The 21,370-nt window shown below is 37.9% G+C and overlaps 1 protein-coding gene and 3 long non-coding RNA genes across 11 annotated transcripts; 3 read left to right on the top strand and 1 right to left on the bottom strand.

Annotated features, from left to right (window-relative positions):
• Positions 1 to 5,268: 5,268 nt before the first annotated feature.
• On the top strand, positions 5,269 to 9,997 carry LOC112196891. 7 transcript variants are annotated; one of them, XR_005809252.1, is made up of 6 exons: positions 5,284 to 5,642; positions 5,754 to 5,805; positions 6,225 to 6,432; positions 8,260 to 8,324; positions 8,408 to 8,515; positions 9,462 to 9,997. It is a non-coding gene; the product is annotated as an uncharacterized LOC112196891 (long non-coding RNA). The 7 variants fall into 7 exon arrangements; XR_005809254.1 differs by adding an exon at positions 8,829 to 9,298 and having other exon boundaries at positions 5,269 to 6,432; XR_002935445.2 differs by having other exon boundaries at positions 5,276 to 5,642; positions 5,754 to 6,432.
• Positions 9,998 to 12,270: 2,273 nt separating this feature from the next.
• On the top strand, positions 12,271 to 12,837 carry LOC112199512. The gene has a single exon (XM_024340520.1). It carries the CDS (start codon positions 12,271 to 12,273, stop codon positions 12,835 to 12,837), a length of 567 nt encoding a protein of 188 aa, XP_024196288.1.
• Positions 12,838 to 13,878: 1,041 nt separating this feature from the next.
• Positions 13,879 to 16,388, top strand: LOC112200987. 2 transcript variants are annotated; one of them, XR_002936541.2, is made up of 4 exons: positions 13,879 to 14,099; positions 14,503 to 14,592; positions 14,970 to 15,152; positions 15,766 to 16,388. It is a non-coding gene; the product is annotated as an uncharacterized LOC112200987 (long non-coding RNA). The 2 variants fall into 2 exon arrangements; XR_002936539.2 differs by lacking the exon at positions 14,503 to 14,592.
• Positions 16,389 to 18,451: 2,063 nt separating this feature from the next.
• Positions 18,452 to 21,002, bottom strand: LOC112200563. Its single transcript, XR_002936366.2, has 5 exons — positions 20,466 to 21,002; positions 20,049 to 20,149; positions 19,718 to 19,760; positions 19,255 to 19,374; positions 18,452 to 18,753 (listed from the first exon to the last, which is right to left on the bottom strand). It is a non-coding gene; the product is annotated as an uncharacterized LOC112200563 (long non-coding RNA).
• Positions 21,003 to 21,370: the final 368 nt, after the last annotated feature.

Raw genomic sequence — 21,370 nt, 5'->3', positions numbered from 1 at the left:
CTGGATGTAGTAGTTTTTTTTTTTTGGATAATTGGGGGCCAAAAAGCCCAGAAACAAAGAAGAAGAAACTACATATTAAAAACTACATTCCTAAATCTAGGACTTTCACACAAGTCATCAAGCAAGGAAGGCATCACTTGTGGAGGAGGTTGCTCCATGAAATGCACTCCAATGTCAGTGTCCAAACCAGCCTTGGAAAGCACATCAGCAACCTGGTTAATTTCCTTTATAAACATGTGTTATCTCACAACTCCAGAACTGTCTTCTCAAAGAATTGTAGCAATCAATGATCGTTTTTAGAGGATGTAACTTATCCACTCCATGATTGATTAAACTCACCAGGACCTCAGAATCACACTCAGCCAAAAGATGATGGCATTGGGAGGCAGAAGCCATCTTTAACCCAATCAATAATAGATGCTTCAAATGTTGTTTGGATTGAATATTATCCTCTCTTTTTTTGGTCAAATAATCAAACACATATTACAAACGTAATAGGAAGACAACAGGAATACATGTTCTACCTTCGTTATTTTAAATAATACAACATAAGATACAGTGTTTTCTTGCCCTCTCTAGGGTTACAATTATGGTTAGGGTTTGCGAACGAGTTCCAGCAAGCAAAATCAAGAGCTTCAAAGCTATGGAGAACATCGATGCCATGGCAGCTCGACTGGCAGCCTCTCTGGCTATTGCGAAGGCGAAGAGGGCTGTAGATCTGAGGCCTTCCAAGGGCAAGGGCCTTGGGCGTCTGGAGGTGTATATGGTGCGCAAGTTACTTACTGCTCGGGAGTATAAGAGGAGATCTTTCCTGAGGATATTTCGATCTACATGGAACATCAAAGAAGACTTTAGCATTAAGCTTGTAGATGGGGATGAGGTCCTCTTCACATTTTTGGATCCAACTGACAAAACCGGGTTGTGGTGTGGGGGGCTATGGGGATTCGAACTATGCCCCGGTTGCTCTCGTAGAGTATGATGGCATGGAGCAGATCGATCTGCTACCATTCTAGCGATCGTCTTATTAGATCACGCTGTTAAAGATCCCACCAGCGTTTCGCTCAAAGAGGGTGATGCGCATGATTGAAAGTATGCTCGATGATATGAAGGAGTGGGACAGACCAGCTTTCTGGTGAGGTGTGCTGCTTATTCGGGTTGAGATAGAGTTCTATCAGCCTTTGCTTCTCCAGTGGTTGTTTTGTTTGGAGGACAAGGTCAAGGCCATAGTGCACTTCAAGCATCACAAGAATTTTGGAAGGTGCGGCTGGTGTGGTCTTGTGACCGATGTGCGGCTGCCTTCCTTGGGGCCACCACTGCAGGGGGTGGAAAATGGTAGAAGAGCACAATTGACCAAGTAGGTAGTGGGGTCTGGAATGGCGGCATTAGTGGCAAGCTCATCTGAAATTAGGGTCAACAATGGTGGCCCGACACTGCATTGGTACCTGTGGAGTGGCTGCAACTCTATCTTTTCTTTTTGCAGGTTCCTTTCTTCCTCAGAGATTTAGGCGTCAAGTTACTATAAGGGAGATTCTTATCACTGGTAAGAGAAGGAAATGATCGGGGGATACTTATGTGTGTCCAAAAAAACCAAGGCTTAACTTGGTAATTGGGAAGAGAAAAATTGAGGCTGCAATAGTGGGTTTATCACTTTGGAGTCGCCTGTGGTAAACCCAAGCAAGAAGAAGATAGGCCACCCCATTGGCAGTCAGAATAAGAAACCATACGGCACTGCTGGCAAAGGCAAGAAAGGTAATGAAGTGGGAGGTGAGAAAAAGAAGAAGTTGAAGGCTAGAAAAAATCTGCTATCCCAGATGGACGAGGCTTCGATTAAGGAGTTTTATTTTTTTCACAAGTCTGGTGTGTGCGGAGGTAGCTTCTAGGAGCTTTCTAAGATTTTTTTATACTTCATGTGTACCACAATTGCATGTAGGCAGGTGAGCCATAGATGAATGATTTTTCTTTAGAAGGTGAGACTATTTTTGTGTGTACTAGGCTGAATTGCTTTTAAGCGAGCTTCGCTTGAACTGTAATGGGCTGCGGTACTTAGATAGAGAGAATTGGTTATTTCCCCGCCAATGTCTCTATACTCAAGTGTTTGTAGTCGCTAACCACTTATGGCTGTTGATCTAACTTCTAGTTTTAAAAAATTTCGATCACATATTGGGATCTTGACTGTTCAATTTTTAAGTCTCAATGAGTAGATCACTTATGTAAATTTTCAACCAAATTGATTATCGTTAAGGTATCGAATTAGATTAAATCAATGGATGAACTAAATATGTCGAACCTGAACCGTTCATGCTTAAAATTGTAAATCATAGTTATAAATGCCTTAATGATCGATCATCAATTAGGCTAAAAATTTACATAAGTGATCTGCTCATTGAGACTAAAAACTAAACGGTGAATATGTTTTTTTTTTTTTTTACTTTGTCAAGGGGAACCCAAAGGTTTCCTAGGCCCAAGATAAACCCCTTCGGCACATGTGAAATGCTCCAACTATGCATTGCAGCACATTGCCTGACCACTTTGATAGCTTCGGGGTAACGATGAATATGATCAAAAAGTTGGTCTAATGAGTGATCCCTTAAAATTACTAAAAAAAATGGATCTCACACACGCGCGCGCGCACTTCTACACACATACTTCCAAGCATCGCCCATGCGATAATTAATTAAAAAGAAAAGAATTAATAAAATGGCCCATTCATCTGTTATTGTTCCTCTCTTACTAGCTCTCGTGTTTGTTACTACCTCTCATGACTTTCAAGATCATGTGAAAGGTACAAGAGATTAACAACATTTGCTGTAAAACTCACAATCTTAGTTTATGTGTGATCGTTCTTGTAACACCCCAAACTGCACCTCTTCAGTTTGAGCATGTCACAGTGCCCGAGTCTCTAAAACACAAACCGAATGCTTGATTAACATTCTAAAGAACCGCAAGGCAATTTGTTTAATAAACCTTTTGTGAAAGCATAGCAGAAATAAAAATATTTTGAGGTGAAAAATCTTTGGGTTAATAAAGTCAATTATTTCGTCCAGAACTTGACATGAGTGATCACTCGAGTAAATAACTAACCTCAAGGAATAAGAATCTAACAAAGTTCAACACAAGACTCACATCCAACAAGTTCCGAAAAACAAAGTTCAAGAAATAGAATTCGGAATAAAACCTGGAACCTGAGTTCTGAAAAAGGGTTTATCGAACTTGCTTCCCCACAGCCAGCTCCTTCCGCTACTATCCCGTCACCAGTGTACAGTACATGCATTCACATTGTTGTAGGGGTGAGCTTTCGTCATCACTACTCAGAGGGACTTTAATCCGACTAGATTTGAAAACAACAAGTAAATAAACTTTTAGACTGGTCAGTATGAGGCGAATTACTATGCGACGAAATTTGAAATGGAAAGTGGTCCAAACGATCTTGATTAAGCTCGATAAATTTTTTGGGGCTCACTGTTCTCAAATCCAATCCTAGAACCCCTCAAGCTGACCTCACAGCTTGGCGAGGCTCACCATCGACATAGCAGGTGAGAAAGCTGTACCAATCTCTAGCTCATTCACTCCTTTATCAATCAGCCAACACTAACCAGCAGCTTAATCAACGGTAATGTTTTGTACATTGAGTTACAACAATGCCATTGGCAGTATTGATCAAGCCCCAGAGAGATTGAAAGCGGGAAACTACAATGGTGTTAATTCTACAACATTTGCTGTTATCAAATCAGTTAGTAATTAGTTTCATTAATCAAGGTTTGAGGGCAGCCGCACCAACCATTTATTCAAAAAAAAAAAAAATTAGTTAGTAATTGCGAAAGGAATTTTTGGCCACAATCCTTCTGCAATGCCTAGGTAAAACGAAGAGTTGAAGGATCTTTGTAGCATCACTTTGGTTGTATATCTAATATGATAAATCCGAGATACATACCATATTTGGTCTCTGCAGCTCACCATTTAATGAGATCAGCATTTTCGTGATTTTCTTAATTTTCAATATTTAGATGCATTTTTGAAATTCATATACGGTTTGGCCGTAATTTGTTATTTGTTACCCCATTCGTTATGTAAGGTCAGGATTCAAGAGATATAAATTTATTCAAACTGCACATTTAAGTACATTTTCTGTATTCTGATTCTTCTAGCTAGATGATATACCATACAATGATATGGTGTGCGCAAAGCAAAAGCTCATGTTGTTTCACACCTTAAATATTGATTAAATCTAAAACTAAACGTCTAAACCTTATAATTTCTCCCCATATCTCACATAATTATTTATAGTTGTTTTTATTAATGTAAATAGATTGGTTTCAAAATTTGATGTTAATCCTATCTTATAAAAGATAGACACCAGAAGTAGCGTTGTCATACACTCATACTTATATGTTAATATATCACACTAAATTAGGATAGACACGGTCATGTTGACCTCATGTCGATGGTACTGCACTACATCTCAGTGCACATCTGATAATGCCATTATTCATTAAATCACGTATACATACAATCATAGAACCCATTCCTAAAGTAAACCTTATCCATATATAATCATACATTAGTTTGAATAATGAAACAGTCACTTCTAATTCAATGACACAATGATACATTGAGAACAACATCAATCTTGGGGTGGATTAATGATTGCTGACCACCGATTCTATAAAAAAGAGGTGTGCATAATAGATTCTCCTGCGTCAAGTAGCTTTGTCGAGCTTCGATGAACAATTACGTGCAGATCAATTTGCCAAAAACTCTTATCTATAAATTGTTAGATATTGTATCCGAATTTAACCACCCAATGTCAATATTCTTGGGCAAGTTCTAAATTATATCAATCTAATTATTAGTTTCTTCCGACATCTCACATGTTCATATGCTCTATAGATGGAAAACTTGTTACAATCTATGTATGTATGTATGTACGTTCGCGATATCACACCAACTAGAAAATACACCATCATGGTAATTTTATTTTGATGGTATACATCCTTGGGCATGAGCTATATATGCATGATTTATTCATAAGTTATGTGGTTCGGGTTGATTCCAACCTTTTTCATACCAGGCCACAACACAGTGTTTAGTGTCTCGTTGCCAGTTGTTCAGACATGTAATTTGCTTACCGGACAACCGATCGTTAGGCATGTTTGGTGTGGGTTGCTTCTGTGTGTTTATGCATCCTAATGTTGGGGAATAATGGTGGTGAAATGACCTAGGCAGTCACTACTAGAAAATGGCCCAACGAACACCGATTTGGGCCACCATTTGAAAGAGTGGGTTTTTAGAATAATTTGTCACCGTTAATCGGATCAGTGAGTAGTTATAAGGCCCAGCACCGAATGTGGGTGGCCCAATGCTGAAGTTGTTGGTTTAGTTTCCAATATTTACGATTTCTGCCCCTATAGGACGTCTCTTGTCAGCAAATACCATCCCTCTCACATGGCTATAGGGTTTAGGTATGGCAGCAAGCTTCCAATATAACTAATGGACCCAGATCAACCTCATATCACCAAAACAAAATTCTTGCGAAGCATCAGATTTGAGAAGAACCTATCTTTGGCGTCTGCCAATCTCCTTCATCACCATGCGAGCTTATGCTTATCTACTCTCAACAGCCGTCCATCCGATCTAATGCTACTGTAAGTTCCTTGTTTCAATTTATTGAACCTAATAACTTCTACTTCAACAATTTTCAAGGAATCGAATTTAATTCATAGTACATACATATAAACCCTAACTTTCTCTTCTAGTTTATTGAAGAACCGGTTCCCTTGGCTGCGTTTGAGTGTTCGCAGGCAAGAGGTTTGTTTTTCATTTTTCTGATTTTATTTTTGTTTATTTTTTATTTTGATATAGAACCCAGAAAAGTAGCAGAGATACTATGCATATAGGTCTATAGCAAGCTTATAGAACAATTTCGATTACAAAAATTTATATAAACTTGGAGTTTTACTTGTTGGTAGATCCATAGTTTGAATTTTAGGTGGATATGTTTGTTTTTGCTCAATAATTCAGCTGGTTCTTTTTTTTTCTTTTGCATCTTAGAACGGGAGTTCAATTATATTAAAATACTCGGTGACTTTCTCTTCAATTCTCTTTTGTTTTGTTGTTTCACAAGTTAGCATAAATGACTAGTTTTCCATACTTGTTTATTGTGAAAACACCTGATGTATGAATGATGGGGTTGTTTCTGCTTGCCACACATACCACTGTTTGTTTAGATATCTTACACATGGAATACCAAATCCCAACATAGCGGTAGCTACAGGGGGCTGAAGAAACCCAATTCAAAGTTGTTGCCTTTGGACACTAAAAGGGTCCCCATCTTTACTTCTTGTTCATTCCATGTTGTGGTGTCCTTGGAAGTGCACAGTTGGAAAAGGAGGATGAGAGGCAAAGCTTTCAGTGACACTTTCTGGGAATTTGCAGGTGTGAAAAACTCAAATGTAGTTTAAATTTCACTCTAAGTTTTTTTTTTTGGCTAAATACTGTTTAGTCCTTGAACTTTTGACCAAAAAACACTTCAGTCTCTAACCTTCTAATTTCACACGTTTAGTCCTTGTACCTATCGATTTTGGATCAATAGGTCCTTTCCGTCACTCTCTATCCAAAACCTCCGTTAAATAGCTGACATGACAATTATTTCCCCACTAAATTGTCTATTCTACCCTCACCTCCGTTTTTTTAATATATATATATATATATATATATCTCTCTCTCTCTCTCTCTCTCTCTCTCTCTCTCTCTCTCTCTCTCTCTTTTCTCTGTTTATTTTTTCTTCTTCCTTCTTTCTCTCCTCCTTCACCTACTTAATCTTCCTCACTTCCTCCGAGACTCCTCAATGTCATGCCCTTTTCTTCCTCCTCTCTCTTCTTGTTGTCCTCTACACCCAGATCGAAGGGACTGATTCATATACAACATATATGTTAGCTGTTTGGAGCTCGATTCAGACTAGAAATTGAGGCAGAGAGAGAAGATGATCCATCTGGGGAGGAGATTATCCGATTTGGGGCGTTTTTTTTTTTTTTTTGTCAATATGTTTATCTCTTCTTCTTCCTTCTTCCTTCTTCCAGCTCCACCCCCTACACCGTCCTCTTCTCCACCCTCTACGACCTCCCCTGCGGTGTTTCGAACACCGCCCTCCCCATTCGCCACCTGCCTCAGCACCTCCCATAAATAAAGAAAACAGAACCAAGCCATATACCCAAATCATTGAGTTTCAGAAAACAGAGAATCAAAGGCAAGCCTTATACCCAAAACATAAACACCATTACCCCAAACTCAAATCGAGACCCAATCCAAAATAACCCGAATTGAAACCCTAAATCCCCAAATCAACCACAAAAGAATCAAACTTTGGGAATCAGCAACAATTTAGATCAAGAAATGAATTTTCGGGTGAAGATTCAGAGGACCTATTTGTATTATTCCAACTCGGAGGCTGTGGTGTTTTGGGCTCCTGAATCCTTTTCGCCGGATGCCCAGCCATAGTTGCGCGATACAGGTGAGAATCTAAAGCTTCGAGAGCAGTTGATGCTTCTCCTCTTAAGGATTCGGGTTCGGATGGTGGTCTGGTTCAGGTTCAGGTTCAGGTTTCTGGCGGACCTGCTGGGGCGCTTGGTGGGGGGAGAGCGAGAGGATATAGGGGTAGGTTTTGGGTTGGGGTTGGGGTTAGGTTGAAGAAGAAGGATCTGGAAGGAGTGGATGGTGTGGGAATGGAGTGGGAGAGAGAGATGGTGAGAGAGAAGGAAAGGTGGACGACGACGTTGGGTTAGGGGAGAAGAGATAAAAAGAAAAAAAAAAGAGAAAGAATAAATTTAAAAATAAATAAATAAATTTAAACAAAAAAAAAGTGAGGGTATAATAGACATTTTGACGTGAAATAAATGTCACGTCAGCAACTTAATAGAGGTTTTGGACGGAGAGTGACGGAAAGGACCTATTGGTTCAAAATTGAGAAGTACAAGGACTAAACGTGTGAAATTAGAAGGTCAGGGACAGAAGTGTTTTTTGGTCAAAAGTTCAAGGACTAAACAGTATTTAGCCTTTTTTTTTTATGTGGATTGGTGTGTACACATTGATATTGTTTGATCTAGTTGACATTTTTGTTTATAGTTGAAATTTTGTCTTGTAATGTAGACTTTGATTATTCAATGGCTTTTGTGTTGAAAAATGGACAAAGAAATGATTATTGAAAGGCCAACTTGAGTAGAAAGATGAAGTTTTAGCTTAATTACTAACTTCTTGACTTATCAGAACATTGTGGTCTTCATCAATGTGAACCGGAAGGAAGGAACATCTAGCTAAGAAAAAGCTCCATTGTAAGTTTGAATTCTAGAATAGCTCATCCCGTTGAGACTTTGATTCTTGTCTGGTTTTAAAATTTCAAGCTGTGATAAAGCAGTTTGGTGGAACTGGTTATGAAAGCTCAGATGTAATGGTGATATATGAGGTTGAGAGGCAGAGACATCAACAGCTTGAGAAACTGTATAGGTCTACTCGTGCAAGAAAGGTATACATGAACTTTGTTTACAATGTAGAATTTTGACTATAGTTGAAAATTTTGTAGTACTCAATGTGATGATAGTTAGTGTTATGATCTCACATTTTGGGAAAGAACAAAGTTTGATTTGATAGGTGACATGACAAATAAACCTGCTAGGCATATATAGGTGATTATTCGTTTTGCTATCTTGGATCACAAGTCTGGGAACATCTTGTCCTGCTAATCTAAAATGTTTGATTTTTTTGAGGTATTTTTATTTCTCTTTGGTGCCTAACTTATTCTATCTGTTAAACTCAATTTTCATATTTCTTATGCTCAGGATTTTCATAAAGAAATTGCACATGTAGTTGAAGCATTGACAGCGATAGGACATAAGCATATTGAAGTAGGTAGAAATTTATTAGATTCAGTGACATTATGTGATAGAATGAGAAGTGTGTGAAGTTAATACTTAGTATTCTATGAAATTGGCTTATCTGACTTAAGTTTGCAAATAGAAAAGATGTCAGGCCTTTGAATTTAATCTCTTAATTTAACCTTATTGATTAATTGCAAATACTAAGAATTCAAATCGATTTTTCTCATGGTAAAGCTTTTGAATTTAATCTTTTAATTTAACCTTATTGATTAATATGCATTTGTGAGTTATTTGCAAATGGTAGTCGAACATGAATGATTTCAAGTGTTATTGTGTTCAGAATCATTACTGGGAGGGTTGAGTCTAGGTCATGCTCACAATGTTTGGGTGTCCCTGCTCCCAATGACTTTGATTCATTGGCTCATAACAAGGTCTATCAATACATACTAACTATACACAAACTTTCATTTTTGACGTGTGTACTGCCCCCTAAATGTGTGGTTTCTATGACAATTGAACTGAGTACATAATATTTTGCTTGAAGAAAATGTTGTAGTTATGCCATAACACGTTTTTGTGGTTTGTTCATTTCAGGTAAATGTACGGGTGGCTTTGTTAGAAGGGAATTAATGGATTCTATTTTGAAACAGATTGAGAACCGGGAACGATCATTCACGCAAATAAATGGAATGAACAACCTCAAATTAAAAGGTTGGAATGTCCATTTTTTTTTTATAACTGTGGTTGTTACAAGTTATGATTTTTGTTCATTGATATGTATTTTAGTATGAAGTCGATGAAGTGGCATGTGACAAACTGAAGCTTAATGACTTTCTGATCAAACTGTGATGTACAAATTAACCTGCTCAAGACCTTGAGACAACAATATCGTGCAGTTTTTACTTATTGAGTTGTACTAGTGAAAGAAACATCAACGTATTGACTAGGAATGTTTACTTATGGTAGGTATAGGCTTGTAAGTTGTAATAGGTTTCTTTTTTAGGTAGTGCAATAAGTTGTAGTTACATTTGTAACAAATTGTAGATTTTGATTGAATGATGATGTATATGAACAAATTGGTAGACATCATTCATGTATTCAACTATTTACTATTTTTTGTTTTATTTTAATCTTTTTTTTTTTAAATGTGGCATTTTAAGACACTGTTCTAATAGTTGGCTAGTAATTGGTGTATAATTGGAGTTGGCAGCTGATATGACAGCTGACATGACAGCAATCTGTATATGTTGAAAACCCAGGCACCGTTTCAACTTTGGTGCACTATGCTGCAAAGGAAACCTCAGCAATCACCACTGTCATCCATTTGGTGGCTGCATAGTGGCTAATGAAGACTTTGGTGGCTTTTGTAAACAATGAGCACCCTTATTGGAGGGTGTCCTATAAGCATAATTCTAGTAGTGAGTTATAGATGCATTGGCGAGCAAGGCAATTATACTTTTTGGAGATGAGAGTTGTTTCTACCAGGATGAGTGGTATGCTTTTCGTTGCAAGCATAGAGCATGAAAACTTCAGATCAATGGGATTCTTCCAAAAACCGTTCGATTTGAATACTTAATTCTATTGATGTACAATCCTACTTTAGAAGGATAAAAAAGCAAAACATTAGATTCAATAAAATTGAATTCAGTGATCAATGAGATTTTTCTGACCACAGCGCTGATCCTTCTGTACTTGCCAGGTTAAATGAGAAGTTGAAGGATCTTTCTAGCATCTCTTTGGTTATATCTAAAATGATATACCTCAAGCCAATAATACTGCTTCGGTCTATAGTTTGAGACTAAGATCACATAAATACTTAAATAGAATTATTAATTGTGTGTTCTATTTTCTAATTGTTATTATTTTAGAAAAATAATCTTAAATTGAAGTTCAGCGAAATTACACATAACGACCAACCCATAAGGGCTGTTAGATGGAGCCGCTATCTAAGCAATTCAACATTTTAAATCTAACCATGAAGCACATCCATAAAAAACCATACACTACCTACGAGAAAATAAAATAGCAGAGGCTTTGTTGTTGTTTTTTTTTTTTTTGAAAGGGGTTTGGAACCCAGCCTAACTGGGAGGCTCAACCCCACGCTCGGTTCCATTTATTATATTAATAGTAGTACTTTGCGTCGGGAGGGAGGGGGGGGGGATATAAAACCTGAACCCCGCGCTACATTAGAACAATTACAATAATCCTCGTAGAGAACGTCATAAATAATAGCAGGAGTCTCCTCTAACCAAACATCATCAAGTGCAAACAAGCTAGCAAGGTGAGCGAGACGATCTGCTACACCATTTGCTTCCTTATAAATATGTCGGATCTCAATAAATTGGAAAGTCGTCATATAGGACTTACAATCTTCCAACACTCGACCAACATCGGAGAAGTCATTCCCCTCTCTTTTCAAGGCTGCTATAAGGAGGTGGAGTCACTTTCAATTTCAACTTCTGTCCATCCTTGGTGAATACCAAGTAACAAGCCCACTCTACACGCTTCAACCGCGGAGGCTTTGCTGTTAACCCTAGCAACATTTCTCAATCCTAGATTGAGCTTCCTGGTGCCAACTCAAGCAAAAGAGTAGCACCATCAAAGGAGCTTCCACAGTGTCCTGAACTATACCATTGCCTTGTCAGATTCCACTGCCTTTTCCCTTAGTCGCCATGTTAGAGAAAATGCACCCATGAACCAAGGGCAATTGCTAATTTGCCAACCAAATTGGTACTACCAATCCACTGTTCATCCCAAATTGGCAATTGCCTCCAACTTATACAATGCACCAATAAAAGGCAATTTGCCTGCCAATCCACTATTCACACTTCAAATTTGAATAATTCATTAAACTTATAATTTAATTAACTAAACAATTAACAATTAGATTAATCATACAATGTTAATTTCATAAAAAATTAATGCATAAGTTTTAAAAACAAATAAAATTGTATATCAAGTATAAATATCGTTCTCGGAAAAAAAAAAAGTTATCGTTATGATAAAAAAAAATACCTATGACAATTGATAAGATTATCAGCCAATCTTCATTTGCCATGTGTCGACTTTAGATACCTTTTTCTTACAAAAAATATATATGAATTCTGATAAGATAATCACCCAATCTTCATTGGACACGTGTCAATGTCAGATATCGTAATCTAATGAAAATATATTTTCGATATGTGATTAGATTTTCAATCTATATAAACGTGACACGTGTACTTATCCTAACTTTTTATCTTTCAATATTGGTAATAAATAAGCTTCAGACTCTATTCTCTACTCACACATTCCTCTCATTCTACACCTACATTTCTTTTGAAATCTATCATCCATCTCATTTCTCCTTTTTCCGATGGAAGGATTGAACAAATAGTTGTTAGAAAGGGAGCGTGAAAATATGGAAGAGCTCGAGCGGATTCAAGCTACAAACTCTCAAGCGGCTACAATGGTGGCGCAATATCAATTATCGGAGACAACTAGAGGACATGGTTCAAGACCTGGCCGTGCCCCAAATGTCGAAAGACATAGAGAAGTCCGAGGTCATTTTCTCCTGGAGGATTATTTTGTCGAACGTCCAGTGTATGACGAAGCAGGCTGTCAAAGGAGGTACAGAATGCAAACACATGTCTTCCAACGTATAATGGAAGATCTTTGCAACCTTGATAGTTTTTGGGGGCAAAAATCAGATGCCACTAGAAAAATGGGATTGCTTCCTGAACAAAAAATGACAGGTGCCCTGAGAATGCTTGTGTACGGTGCATCTACTGATCAATGTGATGAAATCACTAGAATGGGAGCTTCTACAGCGCTGAAATGTCTGAAGAAGTTCTGTAGACAAGTCGAGTTTCTTTATGCTGGGTGGTTCCTTCGTCCTCCAAATCTTGCTGACTTACATAGGCTTCTCAATAGAGGACAACGCCGTGGGTTTCCATGCATGATTGAGAGCACTGATTGCATGCATTAGGAGTGGAAGAATTGCCTAACTGGCTGGGCTGGAGCTTTCTCAGGTCAAAAGGGTAGACCAACTATTATTCTTGAAGCAGTGGCGTCTTACGATACGCATATATGACATGCTTTCTTTGGAACCCCCGGAGCTCAAAATGACCCCAACGTTCTTGGTTCATCTAATGTGTTCGAGCGTGTCATAGGTGGAACTGCTCCTCTGGTTGAGTTTGAGGTCAATAACAAAAGGTACACTAATGGTTATTACCTTGCTGATGGAATATACCCAAGGTGGTAACTTTTGTCAAAACAATATCGAACCCCAGAACAGAAGAGGAGAAACACTTTTGCAAGAAACAAGAGGCTTACCGCAAAGATGTGGAAATGTGTTTTGGTATCCTCCAATCTCGATGGGCCATACTGCGTCATGGTGCTAGGTTGTTTAAACTGGAGGATCTTCGAGCCATCATGATAAGTTGTATCATTCTTCATAACATGATTGTGGAGGATGAGTTTGTTGAGGAAGAATTTGCAGTGCCTGAAGAAGATGATCTAATGAATCCAACAATGGCAACCGTCTATGATCGGCATGTGCAACCTAATACTGGAGAGGCTATTCCTTTCAAACCAGTGCGGAGAGATAGACAGAATCTTCCTTCATTCATGGATCGTGAATTTCAGGTAGAGTCGGCCTACCTCCACAAATGCCTACAAGATGATTTTGTGATGCACAACTGGAACATGGATGGTAACTGAGTATGAACCACCACAATTTATTAATTAGATTTGAATAAATGGTGGTTTGTAATTTTAAATAATGTATTCTATGTTTGTGTGCTTTATTAATAAGGGAAATGATGGAAAAGGTCACATTAGAGTGTGAAATGATAAAAATGTCACTTAGTTTTCCACTTGATAAAAAGGTCCACTATAAATTATTAGTAATATTAATTTAGTTCTTATTAATAATGAGATGATGTTAAAAAAGGTCAATTTTTAATTTTTCTGATGTCCATTCTACCCTTAAAGCCAAATACACGTTTATAACTCTACATTCAAAAATTTTAGGCCTCAAATCTTCTCTCCATTTGATCAGAAATCCCAAAACGCGGTAGAAGACGAAGATGAGCGTCATCAAACTTCTGACGAGAGTCGAGGCTATCTGCAACAAGTACGACCAATACGACATCGACAAGAAGAAGGACTCTAACGTCTCCGGCGACGATGTCTTCGCTCGCCTTGATCTACTCCACCGTCGAGTCCGACATTGAAGCTGTTCTTCAGGTTCAGTCTCTTTCTCAGTCTATCTCGATTCTCTAATTTGATCTCTGTTTGGTTTCTGGAAAAGCTTGTGAAGTTGAAACTTGATAATGTAATATCTGGACGTAGGTGAATGAAATTGACTAGAATTTTAGTTATTATTTTGTCCTATTTTTCAAATTGATACTGAAATTTGAGTAATTTTGAGTAGCGACAGAGAGAAATGAGGAGCGAAAAGGTTCCCAATCCCAACTACCACCTCTCTCGAGATCTATTGCTTTCTTTGATTCAGTTTTTGTTTTTTTCCGTTTGCGAAATGAAATTTTGGATTGCAGTTTTTTTTTTGTCCGGTTTTGCTTAATTGTTTGTCTTAGATGTGTTTAGCTCAGGTTCTTGATTCTCAAATCATGAAGAATTTGATTTATAGGTTTTCTTTGATTGTAACCCTGACTTCAATTCTGAAATTTCACCTAAGAGCAAGAGACTCCGCTTCGAGCTGCTGTTAATTATGGCGAAGGTAGTATAGTAATAACTCTCTTCTTGAACTATTTCTAATGATTTCTACTTTTCAATGTGCAATTTTGGTCAATGTTTCATTAGGTTCAGTTTGTTCAATTTGTTGTTACAGTTGTGTTCTTAGCTCAGATAGTTGGTTTTTGTTCATATTGTGCTTGATTCGTAGTTTGGACTTCGTTTTTTATTGCTTTACTTCTCATCAAGCTTCAGATAGATCTATGAGTTTGTGAAGTTTATAGTCTCTGTTCAAATCTGGTAGTTAGCTCACTAGGAATTGCTGGCTTTAGTAGCCAGCTTTTGAATAGTAGATGTACTCTGGGAGGTTTTGACTGTTATAAAAAGTGATTGATGAGTTCATGTAATCTGATCTGATTGCAGCTTCCGAGTGTTGAGATTAATCCGCAATTCATAACATTTACGCATGTTACTATGGAGTCCAATAAGTACACATGTGTTCGGGAAACAATGCTGCAGAATAGTATTGTGATTATTGATATGTGTGCTGAATCAACGCCGACTCTGCACTTATGAATCCAAACTCCCAAATCCTTGCTTTGTAAGGTAGGTTTTAACTTATGACTTCGTATTGACATTGATAACTGGTCATGCTTAGCCTTTTGGTATTGATCTTAATATGCTTCTGCTTCAACTTGTTGAACCTCGGTTACTTAATTATGAGTGCATGACTTGTAGTTGTAATTCAACTTTCTATTACTAGTGTTACATTTCGTGGAACCATCAGCAACTATTATATGCAGTTTAAGTGTTAGCATTATTTAAATTTTTGGTTTGTTCTTGCATCTAATCATTTTACATCAAATGAGTTTTGATACGGTCAGTAGAATATATACACAGTAATTTGTTGATCATTGGTTTAGTTTGTCTTTTTATTTTGTTCGAATGCGTTGTTCCTTTAAGCCACTTAACAACACAACTCTAGTGTTTGCATCTTTTTACTGTCCTTTCATTGGCATTTCAGAAGTATTTTGGTATTAGAGATCACTACTTTACATTTCAAAAAATTAAGGTTATTATCTACTTTTTAGATGATCATTGAGACTGTAAAAAACTATAATATGGACAGTAGTGAATTAGTGATTACTGCTGTTAGTGCTGGATTCTTGATATTATGTATTGGTATATTTTGCTCATATATTTTCTTATGCAATTGAAGCTCAAGTGCAGGGAACTACTCAAGACCCCCTTAAAAATTTTGACATTGAGATGAAAGCAAAACTAAAATCACACCTTATGTCTGAGCATATAGGTGGCCGATGTCTTCTGCAGCAACATGTGCACTACTTCTCCTTGTGCTCCTTCTTGGTAGCTTTGTCTCACCATCAACAACATCACCAGCAGTATCTAGGTTACCCAGGTCTACAGTCTTCTTCAGAAATAGGCGCACTAATTGTCCTCGTGCTCTTTTTTGGTTCTTTCTTTGTCTTACCATCAAGATCACAAGCAATAGGAGCAACATCTAGCTGATCTCACACATCTTCCTCCCAGCTCAAAGGTATATGCTGAATTCAATTTGCGCTTTGGGAATCGAGGTTTCTATAAACATCATAACTGGTTCAATGCCTGCAACCATGAAGAGGGTTCAGCAAATTTCAGTTCACTTAAAATTATCAGACAGCCTGGATTTTTTGCTTGGTGATACTTGCATTATTGAAGACAGAGTTACTGTCCGTGCAGTTGTTAATGCTCTTTAATCTTGTAATTCTTGTTTAATCTTCGTTGTAGTGTAATTTCATACCTTAATCAACTTGAATTATCAGAATAAAGGGTTGCAGACTATTGTCCACTGTCCATTCAACAAAGATTAACAAAAGATCAGAAAGCCTCACTGGTCAATAATTTGACCAGGAATTGACAGCGAAATGGTTATTGACTTTGTCAGGAATTGACAGTGACATGATCAATTCAGAAGATGCCTAAAACTTGAATTGTTGCAAAAGGTTTATAAAAATAATGTTTCATTAAGGAAAACTAAACATAACAATGACACAATAAAAAGATATAAAAACTAATTGATACAATAAGCTCGAGTTTACAATTGGCCAGCGCATGGTCAATAACTTGTTCAGGAATTGATAGCAACATGGTCAGTGACTTGGTCAATGACTTGAGAATAATAATAACTTGGCCAGTAACTTGGTCAGGTATTGAGGGCTAACTGTGTGAATAGTATGATTTGCTACTAGTAGAAAATGATGTTAAGTTAGGTTTGGGTTACACTGAAATGCTCGTCATTCTTTTGCAGATGGTATATGTCAGAAATTGCTGGAGCTGAAACCAAGAATGCCTCGTGGAATTTTTTGTATAAATTTTATGATGCACAAGTTGTTCTTTATCATTCAGGAGTACAACAATGCTTGCTCGCACAGCTAGTCTTTCTTATTTAATTATTTTATGATAGTTATGCGACTGTCAAAATACATGACTTTGACCTTGGATCATGCTCATTTGATCAGTTTGTAATAGAAATACCAGCTGATGTATTTGTTTTTGATAGTATACCAAACAACTGTTATCGCAACTTGGCTAGTGACATGATTAGTGACTTTATCGATGACTTGAGGTTAACAATAACTTGGCCAGTAACATAGCCAGTGACATGGCCAGAAACTTGGCCAAGAATTGACAGCGACATGACTAGGAATTAACAGTGACATGTTAATCACATGTCACTAACCAAGTAACTGACCATGTCACTAACCAAGTAACTGTTAGTAGCTAAGTCACAAGTTAATAGCCAAGTCACTATTAATCACATGTCACTGACCAAGTAACTGACCATGTCACTGACCAAGTAACTGACCATGTCACTGACCATGTAACTGACCATGTCACTGACCAAGTAACTGTCAGTAGCCAAGTCACTGTTAATCACATGTCACTAACCAAGTAACTGACCATGTTACTAACCAAGTAACTGACCATGTCACTAATTAACCAAGTAACTATCAGTAGCCAAGTCACAAGTTAATAGTCAAGTCACTGTTAATCACATGTCACTAACTATGTAACTGACCATGTCACTAACCAAGTAACTGTCAGTAGCCAAGTCACAAGTTAGTAGCCAAGTCACTGTTAATCACATGTCACTAACTAAGTAACTGACCATGTCACTAACCAAGTAACTGTCAGTAGCCAAGTCACTGTTAATCACATGTCACTAACTAAGTAACTGACCATGTCACTAACCAAGTAACTGTCAGTAGCCAAGTCACAAGTTATCACTGTTAATCACATGTCACTAACTAAGTAACTGACCATGTCACTAACCAAGTAACTGTCAGTAGCCAAGTCACAAGTTAATAGCCAAGTCACTGTTAATCACATAGCCAATGACTTAAGGTTAACAATAACTTGGGCAGTGACCTCACTAACTAGGGACTTGATCTGGTCAGTGACTTGGCCAGAGATTAACAGTGACTTAGCCAATGACTTGGCCAGTAATTGACAGTGACATGGTCAGTGACTTGAGATTAACGCTGATAGTGACATGCAATGTGACTTGGCTAGTAACTTAATCAGTGATATATTCATGACTGTGACATGGTTAGTAACTTGGCCAGTGACTTGGGCTTAAAAGTGACCTCATTAACTGGAACCTGACCTGGCCAGTGACTTAGTCAGTGACATGAGTGTAAGTATCTAACAGTGACATGGTCACTGATCAAGTTACTAGCCACTGACATGCAATGTGACTTGGCCAGTAACTTGACATGTGTATTAAATGTATAACAGGACCTGGCCTAGATGTGATTTCATAATAAGAATACTAAACGTTATGTGCTATAGGAGCAATAATTTAACAAAACACTCAATCCCACAAGTCATGATCGCTAACATAATGAGCATCAAGACCATTTTTTTTTTTTTGGATAAAATAAGAAAACACCAGTAATTTGTTATTTGATACAAATTACAAGCCTAAAATGATAATGTGCAAGGGGCTCTAAATGTCACCTCCCTCGGTACAAATGGTTATGGCTGATAGAATTTCATCTATAAATATGAAATATAAAATGTATAGAACAACCACCCTTACTAGACCTGATGCCTAGTATCTAATACTATTCAACACTGTTAACACCAAGAGTTCTTCCTCTGCGCTATCTTGAGATAGTTGAGAGAGAAACTCCACAGCAGTTCCCTGCATATCCAACAACAAACCGATATCAGCCGGGGCTGTAAGTCTCTATTGATACAATTTCACAAAACGGTTGATTCGATTAGAGAAGTTTAAGGTCCAAAAATCCTTTCAAGGAAACCTTTGCTTCCTTAACCCAAAAAACAAAAACAATTTGGCTCCAATCAAATGGGTGTCTATAGAAACTTACAAAAGCAAACAATTTAGAACAACCAAGAACAAGAACCCTAAACAAGGTTCTGAATCTTCTAATCACTTAAAGGGCATGCAACCAGAATAACTCATCAAGCAACTAAGACATAAAGCTATATAACTACAACAAGTAAGCAGATGCAAGTCCAGGAAAGTATGCACCAAACCAAATAGAAACTTAGTGAAGCAATGTAGATTTTATTTATTTTATTTTTTTGGGTAAAAGGATCCTATGATCTTTTGCAATTGGAACTAATGAATATCCCTAGTATAAACAAGCACAAATTATAATACATGAGAATCAGTAACTACCTAATTCAACATCATGTGCAACTCATCCCTTGCCTCAACAACTCGATCCCTGTCATTGCGATCAACCACAAAAATAAGACCTTGAGTGTTCTGGAAGTAGTGCCTCCACAATGGACGGATCTGTATTTGGAAGGAACTATATCACTCACTGGTTATGCATATATAGATGTGCAGACCAAAACTCCTCTTAAGATGATGAGACACCGTACAACAAAGAATGGCCTCCCAGTTCTAACTTTTAAATGAAAACAAATGATATAAAACTTTATCATCATATCCCCCATCAATTGCACAGCCTTTTAGAAGATCTTTAAAAAAAAAAAAAAAAATTCATGTTTATCAAAGCAAGTGTTAATAAATTTCCACTAATTATAATGGCTACACAATCATAATGTAATCTTTATCTATGCGCATGCAACGAGACACATGCAGAGAGATACACAGTCAGAGAGTGAGCAATTACCTTGTCCTAACCCCCTACATCCCACAAAGTGAAGCTGATGTTCCTATATTCCACAGTCTCGACGTTAAATCATGTAAACAACCACTCTCACAATTAAACAAAACATAACAATACTCTGATCCACATGATGCTACAAAAGCGAAACTATTCGCCATCTCTACAACAACACATAATAGTCTTAACATAGCACAACGAAAGTAAAACTTGCACAAATTTCCACCTAACAGCAAAACTGACCCGAAAAATTGAGTCAAAGCATATCGGTTTCGATCACTGATGAATATTTGATGAAATTGTTATACACAACAAAAACTAGGGATTTAGGGCTCACTGATGGTAGGGATGGTGGTGACGATTTCTCCGAGCTTGAAGAAAGGACAAGAAGCACTCCCAGATTACTGATAATGCTCAGCTGCAAAGTCCCTTCTAACACTAGCAATTCAAACGATCATAAGCACCGATATTAAAGACCAAAATCTAACACCAGCAATACAAATACAACACTGCTATGAGAAACATCCAATGCGCGAAATAAAAAAACATGGAATATGAATAACTCGAGATGCACGAAGCCATAATCAAAGAACTTGATGCTAAAAGAAAACAAAAATGAACTACTGCACAGTATACTTAAACGCTTCATATCAGTAATCTTCTACCTAAAATTCGATCTACATGGATCAAATCCATTGTATACGCAAATTGAATTATTGAGAAAACAAGTGCAAAAAGGAAAGCGCGGAAGCACCTTTGGAGGTCCAGCACTAATCGGAGGGTTTGGAGGAGAGGAGATCGGAGGGGAGATCGAGCTTATAGTGACGAAGGAGATGGATCGCGGCGGCTGCGACGACGAGGATTCTTAAGCTGCTAGTGGTGCGCGAGGTCGCAGTGTACAAAATCCCGCCGTGGTCGACATCCGGCGGGTATAATTGCGGTGAGTGGCTCAAGTCCGACAAGATCCGGATCGTAATCAAAATGGAGAGAGAAGCTCCGATCAAAATCGATTCAAGCTTTCTGATTGGAAGAGAGAGAAAATTTGAGCTCAAAAATGAAAAGCTCAAAAACGAAACCAAACCTGAGGAACTCCCGAAGCAACTCCCGGAAATACGCGTCGCCGCAACCAAATCTCTCCAAATCCACAGAGCCGATTCAAAGCTCCCGCTCCGGCGAAGAACGCAGAAACGACGTCGTAGGGGACCAGACGTACTGGACACCATGGGGGAGGGAGGGAGGGAGGGAGAGAGAGAGAGAGAGAGATTTTGGTAAGGGTTGAGTCCGAATGGATTCAGATGGGCTTGGGTAACGGCAAGGGAAAAGAGAGTCTCCAGTGGCCGCTTTGGTAATTAAACTTAACTTTAGTGGTAGGTTGTTAATAGATGACCTTAATTATCATAGGAACATTTGTGGTGATTGGATTATCATAAGGTAATTTAAAATGGGGAGTGAAATTTGCACACCCACTTTTACAATCTACACTCCCTTTGAATTGTTTAATATTATTTTGTTTAGTGCTGTTAATTCTCTTCCATAATTACCCTCCACTCTCTCTCTCTCCCCCCTCTCCCGCGTTCTCTCTCTTTGGGTTCTTTCGTTTTTCCGGCATAACTCCGCCTTCCGGCCACGTGACGGCGTTCCACCGGTCATTTTATGACC

This window comes from Rosa chinensis, chromosome 4, assembly GCF_002994745.2.
Source record: "Rosa chinensis cultivar Old Blush chromosome 4, RchiOBHm-V2, whole genome shotgun sequence".
Lineage (NCBI taxonomy): Eukaryota > Viridiplantae > Streptophyta > Magnoliopsida > Rosales > Rosaceae > Rosa > Rosa chinensis.
The sequence above is the reverse complement of the archived record's forward strand: the minus strand, read 5'-3'. Positions and strand labels throughout refer to the sequence as shown.